General features: G+C 42.1%; 1 protein-coding gene across 1 annotated transcript in view; it reads left to right on the top strand.

Annotated features, from left to right (window-relative positions):
• The first annotated feature begins 1607 nt into the window (after window positions 1-1607).
• The window catches only part of LOC139264107 (interleukin-6-like), a 39655-nt gene continuing 22928 nt past the window's right edge, over window positions 1608-18334 (top strand). The window contains exons 1-5 of the mRNA XM_070880198.1: window positions 1608-1758; window positions 4125-4330; window positions 5057-5170; window positions 9364-9510; window positions 12784-12913. Coding sequence (XP_070736299.1) covers window positions 1608-1758; window positions 4125-4330; window positions 5057-5170; window positions 9364-9510; window positions 12784-12913 — 748 coding nt within the window. The remainder of the gene's footprint in view (window positions 1759-4124; window positions 4331-5056; window positions 5171-9363; window positions 9511-12783; window positions 12914-18334) is intronic.

Genomic DNA, 18334 nt, shown 5'->3' with positions numbered 1-18334 from the left:
AGATTCGGTAGGGAGGGGAGTAAAGCTGGAATTAGAAAGCAAAAATAAAGAAAGTGAGTTTGAAGGAGAGAGGAAACAAGCAGGAAAAAAGGGTAAAAAAAAACAAATTTAAAGGCACTTTGTCTAAATGCATGTAGCATTCATAACAAAATAGATGAGTTGATGGCACAAATAGATACAAATGGGTATGATCTGATAGCCATCGCAGAGTCGTGGTTGCAAGGTGACCAGGACTGGGAATTAAATATTCAGGGGTATTTGACAATCCGAAAGGACAGACAGAAAGGAAAAGTGGGTGGGGTAGCTCTATTGATAAAGGATGGAATCACTGCAATAGTGAGAAATGATATTGGTTCAAATGATATCCTTTCGTAAATATGGAAACCAAAACTGCACGCAGTATTCCAGGTGTGGCCTCACCAATACCTTGTATAGTTGTAGCAAGACTTCCCTGCTTTTATACTCCATCCCCTTTGCAATAAAGGCCAAGATACCATTGGCCTTCCTGATCACTTGCTGTACCTGCATACTATCCTTTTGCGTTTTATGCACAAGTACCCCCAGGTCCCGCTGAACTGCAGCACTTTGCAATCTTTCTCCATTTAAATAATAACTTGCTCTTTGATTTTTCTGCCAAAGTGCATGACCTCACACTTTCCAACATTATACTCCATCTGCCAAATTTTTGCCCACTCAGTTAGCCTGTCTATGTCCTTTTGGAGATTTTTTGTGTCCTCCTCACACATTGCTTTTCCTCCCATCTTGGTATCATTGGAAAACTTGGCTATGTTACACTCAGTCCCTTCTTCCAAGTTGTTAATATAGATTGTAAATAGTTGGGGTCCCAGCACTGATCCCTGCGGCACCCCACTAGTTACTGGTTACCAACCAGAGAATGAACCTTTACCACGACTCTCTGTTTTCTGTTAATTAGCCAATCCTCTATCCATGCTAATATATTATCCCCAACCCCATGAACTTTTATCTTGTGCAGTAACCTTTCATGTGGCACCTTGTCAAATACCTTCTGGAAGTCCAAATACACCACATCCACTGGGTCCCCTTTATCCATCCTGTTCATTACATCCTCGAAGAACTCCAACAAATTTGCCAAACATGACTTCCCCATTATAAATCCATGCTGACTCTCCCAACCACCTTTAAGCCTCCTGCAACAACCTGCAACTGTGATGTGTGCAAGGCTCCTTTAAATATCCGAGCTGAAAATGAGTCATTGGTGATGTCATCAGATATACTCCATTTAATTGGCTGGGAAACCTGGTGAGGATTTCAATTGATGTAATTGAGTTAAGCGTGCAGTGCAGAATGCGCTGTTGAAATCTTCGTGATGGCGACTCATGGCTTTGATTTTTGGCCAATGGCTTTAATCTTCCCAATAATTAATTGGAGGAAATTGCTGCTCATGCAATACTGGATGTTGGACAAGCAGTATGACAAATCAAAAGCCATGGAGGGATCGAGAGAGATGGTGGTAAGATAAAGGAGGGGCCAACGAGAGATCCTTGGAGAACTCCAGAGGTAATGGTGTGGGAGCAGGAAGAGAAGCCATTGCATGTGATTCTCTGGCTATGATTGGATGGATAGCAATGGAACCAGGTGAGGGCAGTCTCCAGCTACACATCAGAGGAGAGGCATTGGAAGAAGATGGAGTAGTCAACCATGTCAAAGGCTGCAGACAGATCAAGAAGGACGAGGAGGGATATTTTACCACGGTCATAATCCCATATGATGTCATTTGTGACTTTGATTAAGGCCATTTAAGTGCTGTGGCTGGGGCGGAAACCTGATTGGAGGGTTTCAAAGATGGAGTCGCAGGAAAGGTGGGCACAGATTTGGACGGCAACAACACATTCAAGGACTTTGGATAGGAAAGGGAAGTTGGGGATGGGACAGTAGTTTGCAAGGTCATGATGGGTTTTTGAAGAGGGGGAGGTGGTGAGAGCAGATTTGAAGGAGGTGGAAACAGATCCTGAGGAAAGGGAACCATTAACAATATCAGCTAACATGGGGGCAAGGGAAGTTGGGTTGTTCAAAGTTTGGTGGGAATAGAGTCGAGGAAGCAGGAGGCGGGTCTCATGGACAAGCTGAGCTCAGAGAGGACATGAGGGGAGATCAGAGAGAAACGAAAGAAAGATGTGAGTTCAGGGCTAATGTCGGAGAAACCTTAGGGTAAGTTTGGCTTGGTGAGCATGGGGAAGGGATGAAAGTGGCAGAGGCCGCTGAATGGATGGTTTCAATCTTAGTGACAAAGAAGTCCATGAGGTCCTCACACTTGTTGTTGGAGGTGAGGGTGGAAGGGGCAGGGGATAGGGATTTTAGGAAGCCAGTTTGCAGTGGAGAAGAGAAGTTGAGGTTTATCTTTGCATTCCAGGATGATCCTTAAAAAGTTAGCAGCTTTGGCAGAGGAGAGTAGGACCCAATAATGCTTTATGTGATCCAGGCAGATCTGGCGATGAATGGCTAAATCAGTTGTCCACTATAAATGTTCAAGTCTGCATCCCTTGGACTTAAGGGAACGGAGATGGCAGTCATACCAAGGGGTGCGACCAGGTTGAGAGTGAGTAATGGTTTTAGTGGGACAAGGGCATCAAAGGTGAGGCGAGGGTGCGATTGAGCAGTTCGGTAGCTGTAGAAATGTTGTGGCATCGGAGGGCCATGATATATCACAATACACAATTCTCTTTCTCTCCTTTGCTGAATCTCATCCAACAGGGTTTGTAGGTCAGCCTCTTTAAACCTGTGTGCCCTTCTTTCCTGTCCCGTGCAATGTCCTCAACTGTTCTTTTGCTGCCTCTGCCACATTCTCCATTGGAAGGCAGTCTTTAAAAGTGGCATAAAAATCACACATGAGCCATCCAGTACCACCACCCGACAGTCAATTGATTGATCCAAGTACAGCCCTACGTAACTTCTGCTAGCCCAGCCTACTGCGGCAATCTTCAGCCAGTCTTGGCTTTTGAAAGACTGCACTCTCATTTCTAAGCATCTGTTTTACAGGAGGCTGAATAACTGCCAATGGATATTAAAATGAGCTGACCCAGAAAATTATGGCTGGATAGGATCAGTGGGTGCACAAGTGCTGTAATTGGGCCCAATTACACCCAAAGTGGAGGAAGAGCATCTGGGAGGGCGCTGAGCACCTCGAGTCCCATCGCTGAGAACAAGCAGAAACCAAGTGTGCACAGCAGAAGGAGCGTGTGTCACCCAGGCTCCCCACCTACCCTTTCCTTCAACCACTGTTTGCCCCACCTGTGACAGAGACTGTAGGTCCCACATTAGACTCCTCAGTCACCTGAGAACTCACTTTTAGAGTGGAAGCAAATCATCGTTGACTTCTGAGGGATCGCCTATGATGATGAGGATGGAATTTTGGGACCTACACTTTGAAATATTAGATATAGTATTTCTTCATATTATGTGGAACATAATATTCATTCATCTTACAGGCAAAGTGGAACTTTCTGTGGAAAGGGATAAAGTCACAGAATTTTGGTCAGGAATGAGTTTATGGAGGATGGGAAGCAGGCAATTGGAGGCATTGGATAAATCCAGTCGGGGAGTGATAAAAGCTTGGTTAAGATTTATATACATGTAATTGTAATTATAGTACAAGCATTTATTCACTTCTTGTGATAAAAAATGTGATAACCCACTCTCTTTCTTAAATTTCTGAAAGACATGGGAAATAGGGTTACTGTAAATGTTTTTTTAAACTTTAAAGAGGTTTTTTACGAGGCAGCACTTTCGCTATGATATGGGGAATCCTGCCTTTTGGTCATTTCCTTTATTACCTCAAGAGAAAAGTTTACATTTACTTCGTTACTGTTGGAAATGAGAGGTTAGATATTGTAGGGGTTTCCACTGGGAAAGCCAGTGACTGAAGCTGGACAATAAATAGGCGACAGTGATGCCCAAGTACTAACAAAGGCCTCAGCACTTGTCTTCAAGACAGCTCTGCACAGACGATCCGGTTGACAGACCCTGCGACCCTCAGCATGCCCTCGCCGCACTGTTAGTACAAACTCTCGCTCTCTGAGCTCTGCCGCTGGCCCTTGGCTCTGGGGAAACCGCTACTGACCGCCCTTCTTGTCTTTCTTTTCCAGATCTCTGCCAGCCTGTCCTGCTGTTATCACTGTGGGTAACAGCCGCCCTGATGTCTCAAGTTGCCGCCTCCCCGCTCCCTGAATCTTCGGGAGAGTCTGAGGACTTTCTCGGAACGACTGCAACACCCATCGATGCTGGGGATTTGAACCTTGAACCCTTGGCTCTGTTTATCCAGAATATTGCCACTGAACAGCGCAAACGACAGGTGAGTCTGGACAAAACTTGCAAATAAAAACTTACATGAACTTTAGTGACTTTGTAGAAGAAAAAGGACAGGCTCCATATTATTTAATATTACTTTCCAATTTATTGTTGGCATGCTCATTTTATTACCTCGGGTTTTAGGATAATAATGACGCTGTCCAGTTTAAACCCACCAATAGATTAAGTAACAGTTGGATGCCAGGAAGATTGGGCTTTGTGGGTGGATGCGCTGAATTTCTTCTTCATCTGCATCAATTTCATCACCTTGTTGAAAATTCTTTATATGTGTTTGAAAGAAGTGCGGTATGGAAGCTGAGGTGATTAGCCTGCTCCTGGGGATCTGCAGTGCCCAGAGATCACCGCAGTAACCCACATCATAGGACAACCAAGGCAAGGCAACATTAGCAATAACTGTGCAAGCTGTGAGTCGCAGAATAAAATAAACATATGTCCATTTTCCAGCATTTAAGATTAAATCATTAAATAAAAATTCTTAGCTAAGGGTAATGAGTTATTTTTTAAGTCACTGAGGGGGATTGATGTGCAGTCTCAATGCTGAGCTAGTCAGTCAGGCTAGGACCTTGATGGATCTGTTCAATGTCCTGGTCTTTGGAAAATCCTCCCCGCGCCCCCATGCAGTGCTACATCAACGGTAGCTTCAGCGAAAAGGAGAAATCTACAAGAGGTCTTGTTAAATTAGATTAATAAAATGCGACTTTTTTTTCAGTTGTGTAACTATTTTTCCATGTGTGATGCGGACACCAATTCACTGAAGATGTACAAGATGGAGCTGCCACAGATTCGAAAGAAGGATAAATGTTTCCAGAGGAATTTCCAGAAGGTGAGGCATTGCACTAAATGTATAGCTGCACAGCGAGCTGTCCACATTTATGCTGCTGAACTGGCGCATTAGATCCTTATCTATCCTATCCAAAAATATTCAAAAATATGTTGAAGAAAATTTGCAAAAGGTGAAGAAAGGCAGGAACCCTGAATTTCTGTAAGTGTCGACCTGATTTTCTGCCGTGACTTTAACAGAGATCAGCAGAACCCCCGAAGAAACAACGTAAAGAGTTGAAAACAGCCGATTACTCAATTTCTTTGGGGATTCCGTCAATCTCTCATTAAAGTTGTAGCAGAAGCTTGGACAAACCCGTGTGGCAATTCAATGTCAGCTTTTGTTAGGGCTTTTTTTTGTTAAAGCCAGTTATAAACAATTTATACAGAATGACAGACAGCAACAGGCAGCCCTCAGATACTATTTTTCATCTATCAGTGGTTTGTAATGATAATCTAGCCAAAATATTTCAGTTTAAATTCATATTCTAATGAAAATGTTCATCTCCATTAATTACGACAATTGTTATCATAGTTGTTAGTTGTTAGTCTTTTGAATGAGCGGTTACCAGAGGCCCGTCTGCTCTCTCAATTGGACGTAAAATATCCCATGGCGCTTTTTGAAAAAGCAGGGAGTTATCCCGGTGCCCTGGCCAATCAATATTTATCCCTCAATCAACATAACAAAAAAAACCAGATTATCTGGTCTTTATCACATTGCTGTTTGTGGGAGCTTGCTTGTACGCAAATTGGCTGCATGTTTCCTACATTACAACAGTGACTACACTCCAAAAGTGCTTCATTGGCTGTAAAGCGCTTTGAGACATCCGGTTGTCCAAGTCTTTCTTTTTTTAAAGATTAGCCTGGAATTTCTGTATCATTTCTGCCCAGATATCAGCTTAATGTGGGTGGAATTGAATGAAGAAAGCATTAATGATTGCAGAATTTTAAACGTTGCTGTGTTGTGCCCATGATCACTTTTTTTAAAAATTCGTAGCCAATCTTTCCAATTCTTTGTCAAATCACAAACGCCAGAGGTCACCTTGCACACATCAAGGATCACTCTGCGCCAATGCTCTTAGCCAAAAGGCCTAGAGACACTGCACCGTTCCTGGAAGTACTGCAATACCAGGTTCGTGCCATGGAGGTGGATGGGTCAGGCCCCCCACACACCTCTGTGGAGGTGGATGAGTCAAGCCACCCCACCCACCTCCTTTTTCCAAAAAAGCAAGCGTATACCTTCCTGATCCAGGGAGAACCACCTTGGGGTTATGGTGGTTACTCCCCTGTCAGGTCAGTTACGCATGATCTTAGCCAAAAGGCCGAGTACCCGTGATCTTTTATATGATAGTTCAAAAGTCTATTTGCCCGAAGCAGTCCCTGTTCACAAAACTGACCACATCCCTAGGTTAGAATGGCAAGTTTCCACTAGTTGAACCAGTTCAGGGATGTTCGTCACATTGCGCCCAGAACTCTTTTGGGAGGAAACGAAAACATTAAATCATGGCCCCCCCCCCCCCCCCGATCTAGGGGACGCACCAAACATTTACAAGGCTCTTTTTTTTGTTTTTTTTGTATTTTTTTTTTGTGTTTTTTTTTAAAGTTTTTTTTTGGGCACTAAAATCATATTTTTTCTCCAAGTGCCCCCTATAAAAGGGGAGGGGGACACTAAAAACACCGGCAATTAAAACAAATTAAACTTTAAAACATAAAATCAAATTAAAATTTGGTTGCCGGGCGTGATGATGCACTCCAGTCCATTGCGCCCAGATTCTCGGGCGCACAAGCACACATGGTCACATTAATCCAGCGTTAATGGCCTGTAGTTACCAGCAGTCAATTGAAGCCTGACCTGGTCTGTTTCTCCTGCTGCTGCTGCTGTAATCACTTTAAATTAGTTTTAAATTTAGTCACTTCATCTGCCCTAGGTACATCAGACCTGTGACCAGCAGTCAATTGGTGCCAGTTTGGACTTAATTTTAGGGAATGAAGCTGGGCAGGTGGAAGTGGTATCAGTGGGTGAGCATTTTGGTGGCAGTGATCATAATTCAGTTAGATTTAGGGTAGTTATGGAAAAGGACAAACATACACCAGGAGTAAAAGTTCTCAATTGGGGAAAAGCTAATTTTGCCAAGCTGAGATATGATTTAGCCAAAGTGGACTGGAAACAGCTACATGTAGGTAAATCAGTGTCAGAGCAATGGGAGTCATTCAAGGATGAGATAGTGAAGGTTCAGAGCAAGTATGTTCCCTTAAAGAAAAAGGGTGGGACTAACAAATCTAGAATCCCCTGGATGTCAAGGGGCATACAGGGTAGGATAAAGAAAAAAAGGGAAGCTTATGACAGATACCGAGGGCTCAATACTGCAGAAAGCCTAAAGGAATATAGAGAGTGCAGGGATGAAATTAAAAAAGAAATCAGGAAAGCAAAGAGAGAGCATGAAAAAATGTTGGCAAGTAAAATCAAGAAAAACCCAAAGTTGTTTTATAAATACATGAAGAGCAAGAGGATAACTAAATAAAGAGTAGGCCCTATTAGAGACTATAAAGGTAACCTGTGTGTGGAGGCAGAAGTGTGGTTCTTAATGAATACTTTGCCTCTGTTTTCACAAAAGACAAGGATGATGCAGACATTGCAATCAGGGAGGAGGAATGTGAAATAGTAGATGAAATAAACATAGTGAGAGAGGGAATATTAAGGTATTTAGCAGCTTTGAAAGTGGATAAATCCCCCGGCCCAGATGAAATGTATCCCAGGCTGTTGAGAGAGGAAATGGCAGAAGCTCTGACCATCATTTTCCAATCTTCTCTGGCTACAGGTGTGGTGCCAGAGGACTGGAGGACTGCTAATGTTGTATCATTGTTTAAAAAGGGAGGAAGGGATAGACAGAGAAATTACAGGCCAGTCAGCCTAACCTCAGTGGTGGGAAAATTATTGGAAAAAATTCTGAGGGACAGGATAAATCTTCATTTAGAAAGACACAGATTAATCAAGGACAGTCAGCATGGATTTGTTAAGGGTAATTCGTGCCTGAATAACTTGATTGAATTTTTTGAGGAGGTAACAAGGAGGGTCGGTGAGAGTATTGCAGTTGATTTTAGGAAGGCTTTTGATAAGGTCCCACATGGCAGACTGCTCACGAAAGTAAAAGCACATGGGATCCAAGTCAAAGTGGCAAGTTGGATCCCACTTCACCCAGCACTTTGAAGCCTCATTGGCCCCAGACACATATTGATTTCACTCCATTACGCTGCTTGATTGCGCTGATTTACGGGAAATTATACATTCACCCTTATGCTAATGAATTTGTGCTGAGACCTCAGCGTAACTTCACCTCACCAAAACCGACAGTGTCCAGTGCATTATGGGTGCATTTTGTCAATTGCACCCCTAGCGGAATCTCCATGTCTATCTGTAACAGGTCAAAAGTAATTGTAATTTAAAATTGGATTAATTCTTCTAATAGATAATTAATACAGTGGAGATATTTAATAGAACATTGATACTTAGTTTTACAGCAGATTGAAATATATTGGAATATTTAAGACTAATACGTGTTTTAGATAAAAAATTAATGAAAAGGTTACTTTTCACAATCACAAGCATTAAATTAAAATTTGTCTCTGCACAAATAAGAAACAATCTGTTGAATACCTTAAAGGTGTCATCCTTGGCTCAGTTGTAATGCTCTTGAGTCAGAGTTAGAAGATTGTTGGTTCAAGCCCCACTCCAGAGACTTGAGTTCATAATTGAGGCTGACACTCCGGCGCAGTACTGAGAGAATGCTGCATTGTTGGAGGTGCTTCCCGATAAGATTTTTAACTGAGGCCCTGCTTGCCCTCTCAGGTGATAGATCCCATGGCACCTTTTGAAGAAGAGTAAGGGAGTTCTCCCAGTGTCCTGGCCAGCATTTGTCCCAAAACCAACTTCAGTAAGATAGATTTGTTAGTTGTTTAGCTCTGCTGTTTGTGGGAGCTTGCTGTGCGCAAATTGGCTGCTGTGTTTCCTACATTACAACAGTGACTACACTTCAAAAGTACTTCATTGGTTGTGAACCAGTTTGTGTGTGCTGAGGTTATGAAAGGCGCAATATAAATGCAAGATCTTTCTTCCTAGAATCTGATACATTTTCATAAAATTGTTTCATATTATAGACAAAATACTGAAATTATGTTGCCAATTTATGTTCCTTGCAGAAAAAATGTTTGTCCAAGATTGTCAAGGGATTTCAGGAATACAAAAGATACCTGTTATTTGTGAGTCAATGGATTAAGGATGAAAAACCGCAAGTCGATGCAATGCTGAGCAGCACGAAGATTTTGGTTGACTTACTCCCACTGGAGGTAACAATTGTCTAGAAAATACAAACTAATGTGAGGCATGGACTCAGGGTCCGAAGAGGGAGAGTGAATAGACAACTTAGATTTACATAGAATTACAAAGAATGTACAGCACAGAAACAGGTCATTTGGCCCAATTGGTCTATGCCATTGTTTATGCTCCACATGAGCCTCCTTTTCCCTCTCTTAATTTAACTCTATCAGTATAACCTTCTACTCCTTTCTCCCTCATGTATTTATCCAGTTTTCTCTTAAATGCATTGGTTTAACTACTAGATTTAACTACTTTACACAGAGGGTAGTGAATGTGCAGATCAGACTGCCCAAGGAGCCAGTGGAGACATTAGCAAATCCAAGAGAGAGCAGGATAGTTTTTCATTAAATACTTCAGGACCAGCCACTGGTCTTTTCCAATCCTGTATATTCCTATAAGAACATAAAAACATAAGAAATAGGAGCAGAAGTAGGCCATAAGGCCCCTCGAGTCTGCTCCGCCATTCAATAAGATCATGGCTGAACTGATCATGGGCTCAGCTCCACTTCCCTGCCCACTTCCCATAACCCCTTATCCCCTTATCATTTAAGAAATTGTATATTTCTGTCTTAAATGTATTTAATGTCCCAGCTTCCACAGCTCTCTGAGGCAGCGAATTCCACAGATTCACAACCCTCTGAGAGAAGAAATTTCTCCTCAATCTCAGTTCTAAATGGGTGGCCCCTTATCCTAAGATCATGCCCTCTAGTTCTAGTCTCCCCCACCAGTGGAAACATTCTCTCTGCATCCACCTTGTCAAGCCCCCTCATAATCTTATACGTTTCGATAAGATCACCTCTCATTCTTCTAAATTCCAATGAGTAGAGGCTCAACCTACTCAACCTTTCCTCATAAGTCAACCTACTCATCCCCGCGATCAACCTAGTGAACCTTCTCTGAACTGCCTCCACAGCAAGTAGATCCTTTTGTAAATATGGAAACCAAAACTGCACGCAGTATTCCAGGTGTGGCCTCACCAATACCCTGTATAGCTGTAGCAAGACTTCCCTGCTTTTATACTCCATCCCCTTTGCAATAAAGGCCAAGATTCCATTGGCTTTCCTGATCACTTGCTGTCCCTGCATACTATCCTTTTGTGTTTCATGCACAAGTACCCCCAGGTCCCGCTGTACTGCAGCACTATGCAATCTTTCTCCATTTAAATAATAACTTGCTCTTTGATCTTTTTTCTGCCAAGGTGCATGACCTCACATTTTCCAACATTATACTCCATCTGCCAAATTCTTGCCCACTCATTTAGCCTATCTAGGTCCTCCTGAAGCCTCTTTATGTCCTCCTCACACATTACCCTTCCTCTCATCTTTGTATCGTCAGCAATCTTGGCTACGTTACACTCAGTCCCCCCTTCCAAGTCATTAATATAGATTGTAAATAGTTGGGATCCCAGCACTGATCCCTGCGGCACCCCATTCATTACTGATTGCCAACCAGAGAATGAACCAATTATCCCGACTCTCTGTTTTCTGTTTGTCAGCCAATCTTCTATCCATGCTATGTAATGTTTAAACTAGTCATAACAGCAGTAACTCAGAATTAGGGGCCGCCCATTTAAAACTGAGATGAGGAGTAATTTCTTCACTCAGAGGGTTGTAAATCTCTGGAATTCTTTGCCCCAGAGAGCTGTGGAGGCTGGGTCATTGAATATATTTAAGGCGGTGATAGATTTTTGAGTGATAAGGGAATAAAGGGTTATGGGGAGCGGGCAGGAAAGTGGAGCTGAGTCCATGATCAGATCAGCCATGATCTTATTGAATGGCGGAGCAGGCTTGAGGGGCCAGTTGGCCTACTCCAGCTCCTATTTCTTATGTTCTTCTGTAAGGTGATCAGTGAAGTAATGGATTAACCTATTTCTTCAGACAGCTCTCTCTTAGAAGTTTACTTATTTGATCAACATTAATAGATACATTTGAAACTCCTTCAAAACTGTCACAATTGCCCAAGGGTAATGATACAACATTTTGAATGCTTAAAAATACCCTCTTCATGATTGCTCTTACAGTTTTTGGAAATGTTTAGCTGTGGAAGTTTCAAATGGAAGAAAAACTATACCATATGCATTCCGCATGTAACCCATGGGTTATATATTTTAATTGTTATTACCTAAACTAGAGCATTGTTCTACATTTAATTTATGGTCTTTAGTTGTAAGTTACTAATTTACAATCTCAGGGCAGCAATCGGAGCTCCATAAATCTTCAGAGGAACGAGGGTAGAATTTCTGTGGGTTTCTTCCAATCATCCGGTGTAACTTCAGAGTCATCAGTAGAAACACCAGCAAAACAATGGCCCAGATTTTCCAGGGCCTATGACAGCGTACGCGATAAGTGCCCTGTAAATTCTGGGATTACGCTTGTGCACACGCTGCGCATGCATGGAAACTCGGAACTTGCAATCTGTCAAGTTGACAGATCCTCCGCATCCCCAGGAAATGAGTGTTTGCTGGTAGAGAGTTGGGCTATTTGCCCAACTACTGCCCAGTGAATGCCCATGAAAATCATATGCCTGGTAAAAGCAAGCATTGGTCTTTTACCAGCATAAGAGTTTAAATAAATATTAAAATAATTTTTTTAATTATTTAAATCTAAAAAAAAACTTTAACATTAGTTATAGATTGTTTTTAGCCCACTTAAAATGTTTAAATATATTTTTCAAAAAATTAAATTTTTGTTTTAAATATTTAATTTAATTGTATTTTAATTAATTTTGAACATGTAATAATTTATTTTAGTTTAACTGGTGTGTAATTGTATTTTTTAGGGGATTCCTATTCATACTTATGGGGATCCCATATGTAAATGAATCCCCATAAGCATAATGGGATCCCCCTTTCTAATTGGTTGGGCTGGCCCATGTGATTCCGGGGTGCTTGCGAACTGCATGCACCCCCTGGGATACCTGGGCCGTTATGCATGAGTGCATGTTGAGGCCCAGGAGCGCGAGACTATGAACCTCCGGGATCACTGAGTAGGTTTGTAATTTTCTTGCAATTCGTCGGCATTCGCCCAGGGGAAGCCTCCAACTACAAATTCAGACCATTTGCAAGCATCCATTTTCACCATTTCTCAGGGATTTCTGCCAATCTTTCGCCAAAATTACAGCAAGAGATCAAGAGAATCCCAAGAAAATTCTACACCCAATATTTTGCTTTAATGTTCTGTAGTTTCAGAATAGCAAATGAAATGTACTCTAAATCCTGTTTTTCTCTCCTTTTTTTTAAATAGAGCAAGATTCGTGAACGTATTGTTCAACAGGATAAAAGTAACGAAGAGGCTTACCAGTCTTCTGAAAAAGACTGGGATAAGCAAGTGACAATTCATGTGATTCTTGGAAACTTTGCTCTCTTCATGGAGAGTACTGTTCGAGCCATTCGATTCATGCAATTAACCCCTACAGCTGTTTCATTATGATAGCAATAACAACACTGTATGAACGTTCTAGTTCACATGAGTTCTTGAATGAGATCTATTTTCATAATAGATAACAATGTTGTTCTACATTCAGAACAAGCTGTTCTTGTTTTAGTTCAGTTCTGTGAGACTGAAAATAGTAATACACACTTGGCTATTTATAATATTTTAATTTAATATTTATTTATTTACCACAACTATCAATTTAGTATTGCTAAGTCAGAATCCAGTTTTGTAACTGCACTTGGCCCAAATCTACCAAATGACACATGTTTTTACTGCTGTTGTAATTCAAATTAAACAAACTTCAATAAATTATTATATGGTATTTCAAATTTGTTTCTACTATCTTCTGTTCTTCACATGCTATTTGTCAAAATATAATTATATCTAAATCATCTGTGGAAAGAGTATGTTATAGCAATTTGGGAATCTGATTAAAAATAGGTGCCATGGATTTATGGTGATGTCATCACCCAGTTAGCTGCTTAAGGAGACAGCTCCAGACACCAACTGCCTGCAATCAGTCAGAAGTCCTCATAAAAATTACTCAAAATAGAAGAAACAGTTACTCCACACCAAGCCTCCCACTGGGCACCCAAGCTCCAACCTAGAAAATCTGCTCTCCACCCCAACTTCTTCAACTGCCAGTCCCATAAAACTTGAAGTGCTTCATCCAAGTTTCCATGTGAGAACTTGTGGCCTGGCCCAAAGGTGCTGTGATTCTAAGACCACTGTGTCTTGAGTTTCAGACCTTGATCTTTCTACAGAAATGCAAGTTCTTTGCTAATCTAATCTAGAAAAGTAGTAGAATCTGATGAACAGCATTAAAAAAGCTGACAATTTAAGAATGGTGCTGACACATGAAAGCAGGTAGTTACATGACTTTGTACTAAGTACAAACAACACTCTTACGCTTGTACGGGAGGAATAATAAACATAAGTACATGAAAATCTGAAGAGAAAATCCAAATGTTAATGGCACAGATTCAATGGTGCATTTCAAAGGGGTGGGAGGGGTGGTTCAAGAGCATGCTCCCCTAGAAAAAAATTAATCTTTACATTAAAAATTATGCATTTTGGTTATTTTAATCATATTTATATTTACAATAAATTTTTTTTTAGAGGAAAAACAAAGTGACCTGTAAATTTCCAACAGAATCACCTAACCAAGAGTTTCCATAGGAACATAGGAACAGGATTAGGCCATTGAACCCTTCGAGCCTGTTCCACCATTCAATGAGATCATGGCTGATGTGTGACATAACTCCATATACCTGCCTTTGGCCCATATCCCTTAATACCTTTGGTTAACAAAAGTCTATCAGTCTCAGATTTAAAATTAACAATTGATTTAACATCAATTGCCATTTGCCATATTTTGTGTGTAGAAGTGTTTCCTAATTTCACTCTTGAAATGTCTGGCTCTAATTTTTAGACTATGCCCCCCCAGTCCTAGACTCCTCAACCAACAGAAGTAGTTTCTATCTACCCCATCTGTTCCCCTTAAGTTCTTGACTTCACACAGTTCCTCCAAATTAAAGGTGTTGCTATGGGAACCCATATGGTTCCTAGATATGCCTGCCTTTCCGTGGGATATATGGAACATTCTTTGTTCCAGTCCTACTCAGGTCCCCCCTCACCTCTTTTTCAGGTACATTGATGGCTGTATCGATGCCGTTTTCTGCTCTCGCCCTGAACTAGAAATTGTCATTAACTTTGCTTCCAATTTCCACCCCTCCCTCACCTTCACATGATCCATCTCTGACTCCTCCTTTCCTTCCTCAGATGACCCAGATTCCGCCATCAAACGTTAATGCGAGGCAGTTAACACCTTGTTGGCGCTACAGAGGTGATCATCGAGCCCATCAATGCCACTTTAAACACAATGCGTGCAAAGGCTGTGGAATAATGGGATACCTCCAGCGAGTGTGCAGACGAGCTGTAAACCCTGTAAACCACCATGCTGCAGAGGAAGATCGATCCATGGCAGATCAAACTGAACCACAGACTTGAACCGAGGAGGCAGAAGTGTATGGGGTACACACCTTCACTATGAAATGCCAACCGATCATGTTAAAAGTCGAACTGGACGGAATTCCAGTATCCATGGAACTAGACACAGGTGCGAGTCAGTCTATCATGAGCAAAAAGGCCTTTGACAGGCTGTGGTGCAACAAGGCACACAGGCCCAAGCTGAGCCCTATTCACACCAAGCTGAGAACTTACACTATAGAGCTGATCCCTGTAATTGGCAACACAGCAGTAAAATTCTCCTATGATGGAGCAGTGCACGAACTTCCACTATGGATTGTACCAGGAGATGGCCCCACACTGTTCGCAGAAGCTGGCTGGGGAAAATCTGCTGGAACTGGGAAGATATCCGAGTGCTTTCGTCTGTCGACGACGCCTCATGTGCCCAGGTTCTGAGCAAGTTTCCGTCGTTGTTTGAGCCAGATATGTCTTTCAACCGAGGATTCCCCTCCCCTTATGTGGTTGACATGGCCCTCGACCGTGTCCGTTCTATTTACCGCACTTCTGTTCTCACCCCTTCCCGTCCCTCCCAGAACCACGATAGGGTTCACCTTTCACCCCACCAGCCACCACATTCAATGAATCATCCTCGACCATTTCTGCCACCTCCAGCATGATACCACCACCAAACACATCTTTCTCTCCCCTCCCCTTTCAGCATTCCGAAGTGATCGCTCCGTCTGTGACACCTTGGCCCACTCCTCAATCACCCCCAACACCCCTTGTCTTCCCACAGCACCATCCCAAACAAGCACAGGATCTGCACTTGTTCTTTTACCTCCTCCCTTCCCACTATCCAGGGCCCCAAACACTACTTCCAGGTGAAACAGCGATTTACTTGCACTTCTTGCAATTTAGTATACTGTATTCATTGCTCACGATGCGGTCTCCTCTACATTGGAGAGACCAAAGATTGGATGACTGCTTTGGTGAACACTTCCGTTCAGTCCGTAAATGTGACCCCGAGCTTTCGGTCATTTGTCATTCTAATTCTCCGCTCCACTCCCACTGTGATCTCTCTGTCCTCGGACTTGTCCACTCAAGCTCACGCAAGCTTGAGGAACAACATCTCATCTTTTGATTAGGCACTTTACAGCCTTCTGGACTCAACAAGTTCAACAATTTCAGACCATAACCTGTGTCCCTATTTTTTCCACACGGCAGCTGTTGATGATTCTGCCATTTCCATTTACACCCTATCTAGACTCATCTTTTGTTTCATAACTTGTCCCATTACCATCTCTTTTGCCTTGCACTTTTGTCCCTTAATTCTCCTGTCTTCCACCCTATCACAGATATTCCCTTTTGTTCTTTCCTCCCCTCCCCCCCTTTACCTGCCCCTACACTTGCTTAAAAATGTGTTACATCTCTAACTTTTTCCAGTTCTGACGAACGATCATCGACCTGAAATGTTAACTCTGTTTCTCTCTCCACAGATGCTGCTTGACCTGCTGAATGTTTCCAACATTTTCTGTTTTTATTCCAGATTTGTTTAATCTCTCCTCATAATTTAACCCATAGAGTCCGGGTATCAGTCTGATAAACCAACGCTGCACTCCCTCCAAGGCCAATATATCCTTCCAAAGGTGTGGTGCCCTGAACTGCTCTCAGTACTCCAGGTCTGTCTAACCAGGGCTTTGTATAGCTGCAGCATAACTTCTGGCTCCTTGTACGCTAGTCTGCTACATATAAAGGCCAGCATTCCATTAGCCTTTTTGATTATTTTTTGTTCCTGCCTGTGACATTTTAATGATCTATGTACCTAGGTACCAACTCCCTTTAGACCTCCACTGTTCTTAACTTTTCATCATTTAGAAAGTACCCTGTTCGATCCTTTTTAGGTCCAAGGTGAATGACCTCACATTTGCCTACATTGAAATCCATTTGCCACAGTTTTTTCCATTCACTTAATCTGTCGCTATCCCTTTGTAATTTTATGCTTTCATCCACACTACCTACAATGCCACCTATCTTTGTGTCATCGGCAAATTTGGATATGTGGCTTTCTATGCCATCATCTAATGATGAATATTGTGAATAGTTGAGGCCCCAACATAGAACCCTGCGGGACACCACTAGTCACATCCTGCCAATTTGAGTACCTACCCATTATCCCTACACTCTGTCTCCTGCCACCCAGACAATTTTGTAATGGTCAATAATTTGCCTTCAATTCCATGGACTTTTACCTTAGTTAACAGTCTCTTTTGTAGGGCTTTATCAAATGCCTTGTGGAAGTCCACATAAATAATATCCATAGACATTCCCCCATCCACTACTTTAGTCACCTCCTCAAAAAATTCAATCAGGTTTGCCAGGCATGACTTACCTTTCATAAATCCCTGCTGGCTCTCTCTGATCAACTGAAAATTTCCAGGTGTTCAGTCACCCTATCCTTAATTATAGTCTCTAACAATTTCCCAACAACAGATCTTAAACTAACTGGTCTACAATTCCCTGGTTTCCCTCTCTCGCCATTCTTAAATAGCGCAACGACATGCGCAATTTTCCAACCTAAAGGAACGGTTCCTAAATCGAGAGAACGCTAGAAGATTATAGTTAGGGTATCTGCAATGTGCTCACCTACTTCCTTTAAAACCCTGGGATGGAAACCATCTGGTCCTGGGGATTTGTCACTCTTTAGTGCTATTATTTTCTTCATTACTGTTATTTTACATACATTAATTTTATTGAGTCCCTGGCCCGATTCAATATTAGTATCCTTAGGATTTCCGGCATGCGATTCTTTTCTTCAACTATAAATACTGATGCAAAGTAATTAATTATTCACATGTCTGCCATTTCCTTATTATCATTGACAATTTTATCAATATCAGTTTTTAAGATGGCATCATTGCACCCTCTTTGTTCTAATATAATTGTAAAAATTCTTTGTGTATATTTTGTTATCCCTTGCAAGTTTCGTTTCATACTCCCTTTTTTTCCAGCTCTTACTATCTGTTTTGTGACCTATCTTTCCTATTCGCCAGGATCTGTGCTATTTCTTGCCCTTTTCTTTGCTTTGTCTTTTAGTTTTGGGATTGACTATTTGTACTGTACTTTTTATGTCCTTCTGCGCATGCGTCCTGTCGAGACACCGCCGCTGATGCATCCCACCCGAACCAGAAATGCGTCCCCGAACTGGAAGTAGGTCCCTGTAATCAGTCTGACTATGTTCCACGAGCCTCCCACCGACCGGGGGAGAGAGAGAGAGCCTGGGGGAGAAAGAGGTGGCCAGGTGGGTGGGGAGAGAGAGGCGGCGGTCGGCAGAGGGGGAGAGAGAGAGAGAGAGCCTGGAGGGGAGAGAGAGAGCCTGGAGAGAAGAGAGACT

Source organism: Pristiophorus japonicus, chromosome 5 (genome assembly GCF_044704955.1).
Source record: "Pristiophorus japonicus isolate sPriJap1 chromosome 5, sPriJap1.hap1, whole genome shotgun sequence".
Lineage (NCBI taxonomy): Eukaryota > Metazoa > Chordata > Chondrichthyes > Pristiophoridae > Pristiophorus > Pristiophorus japonicus.
This window is presented reverse-complemented; position numbering and strand designations above follow the sequence as displayed.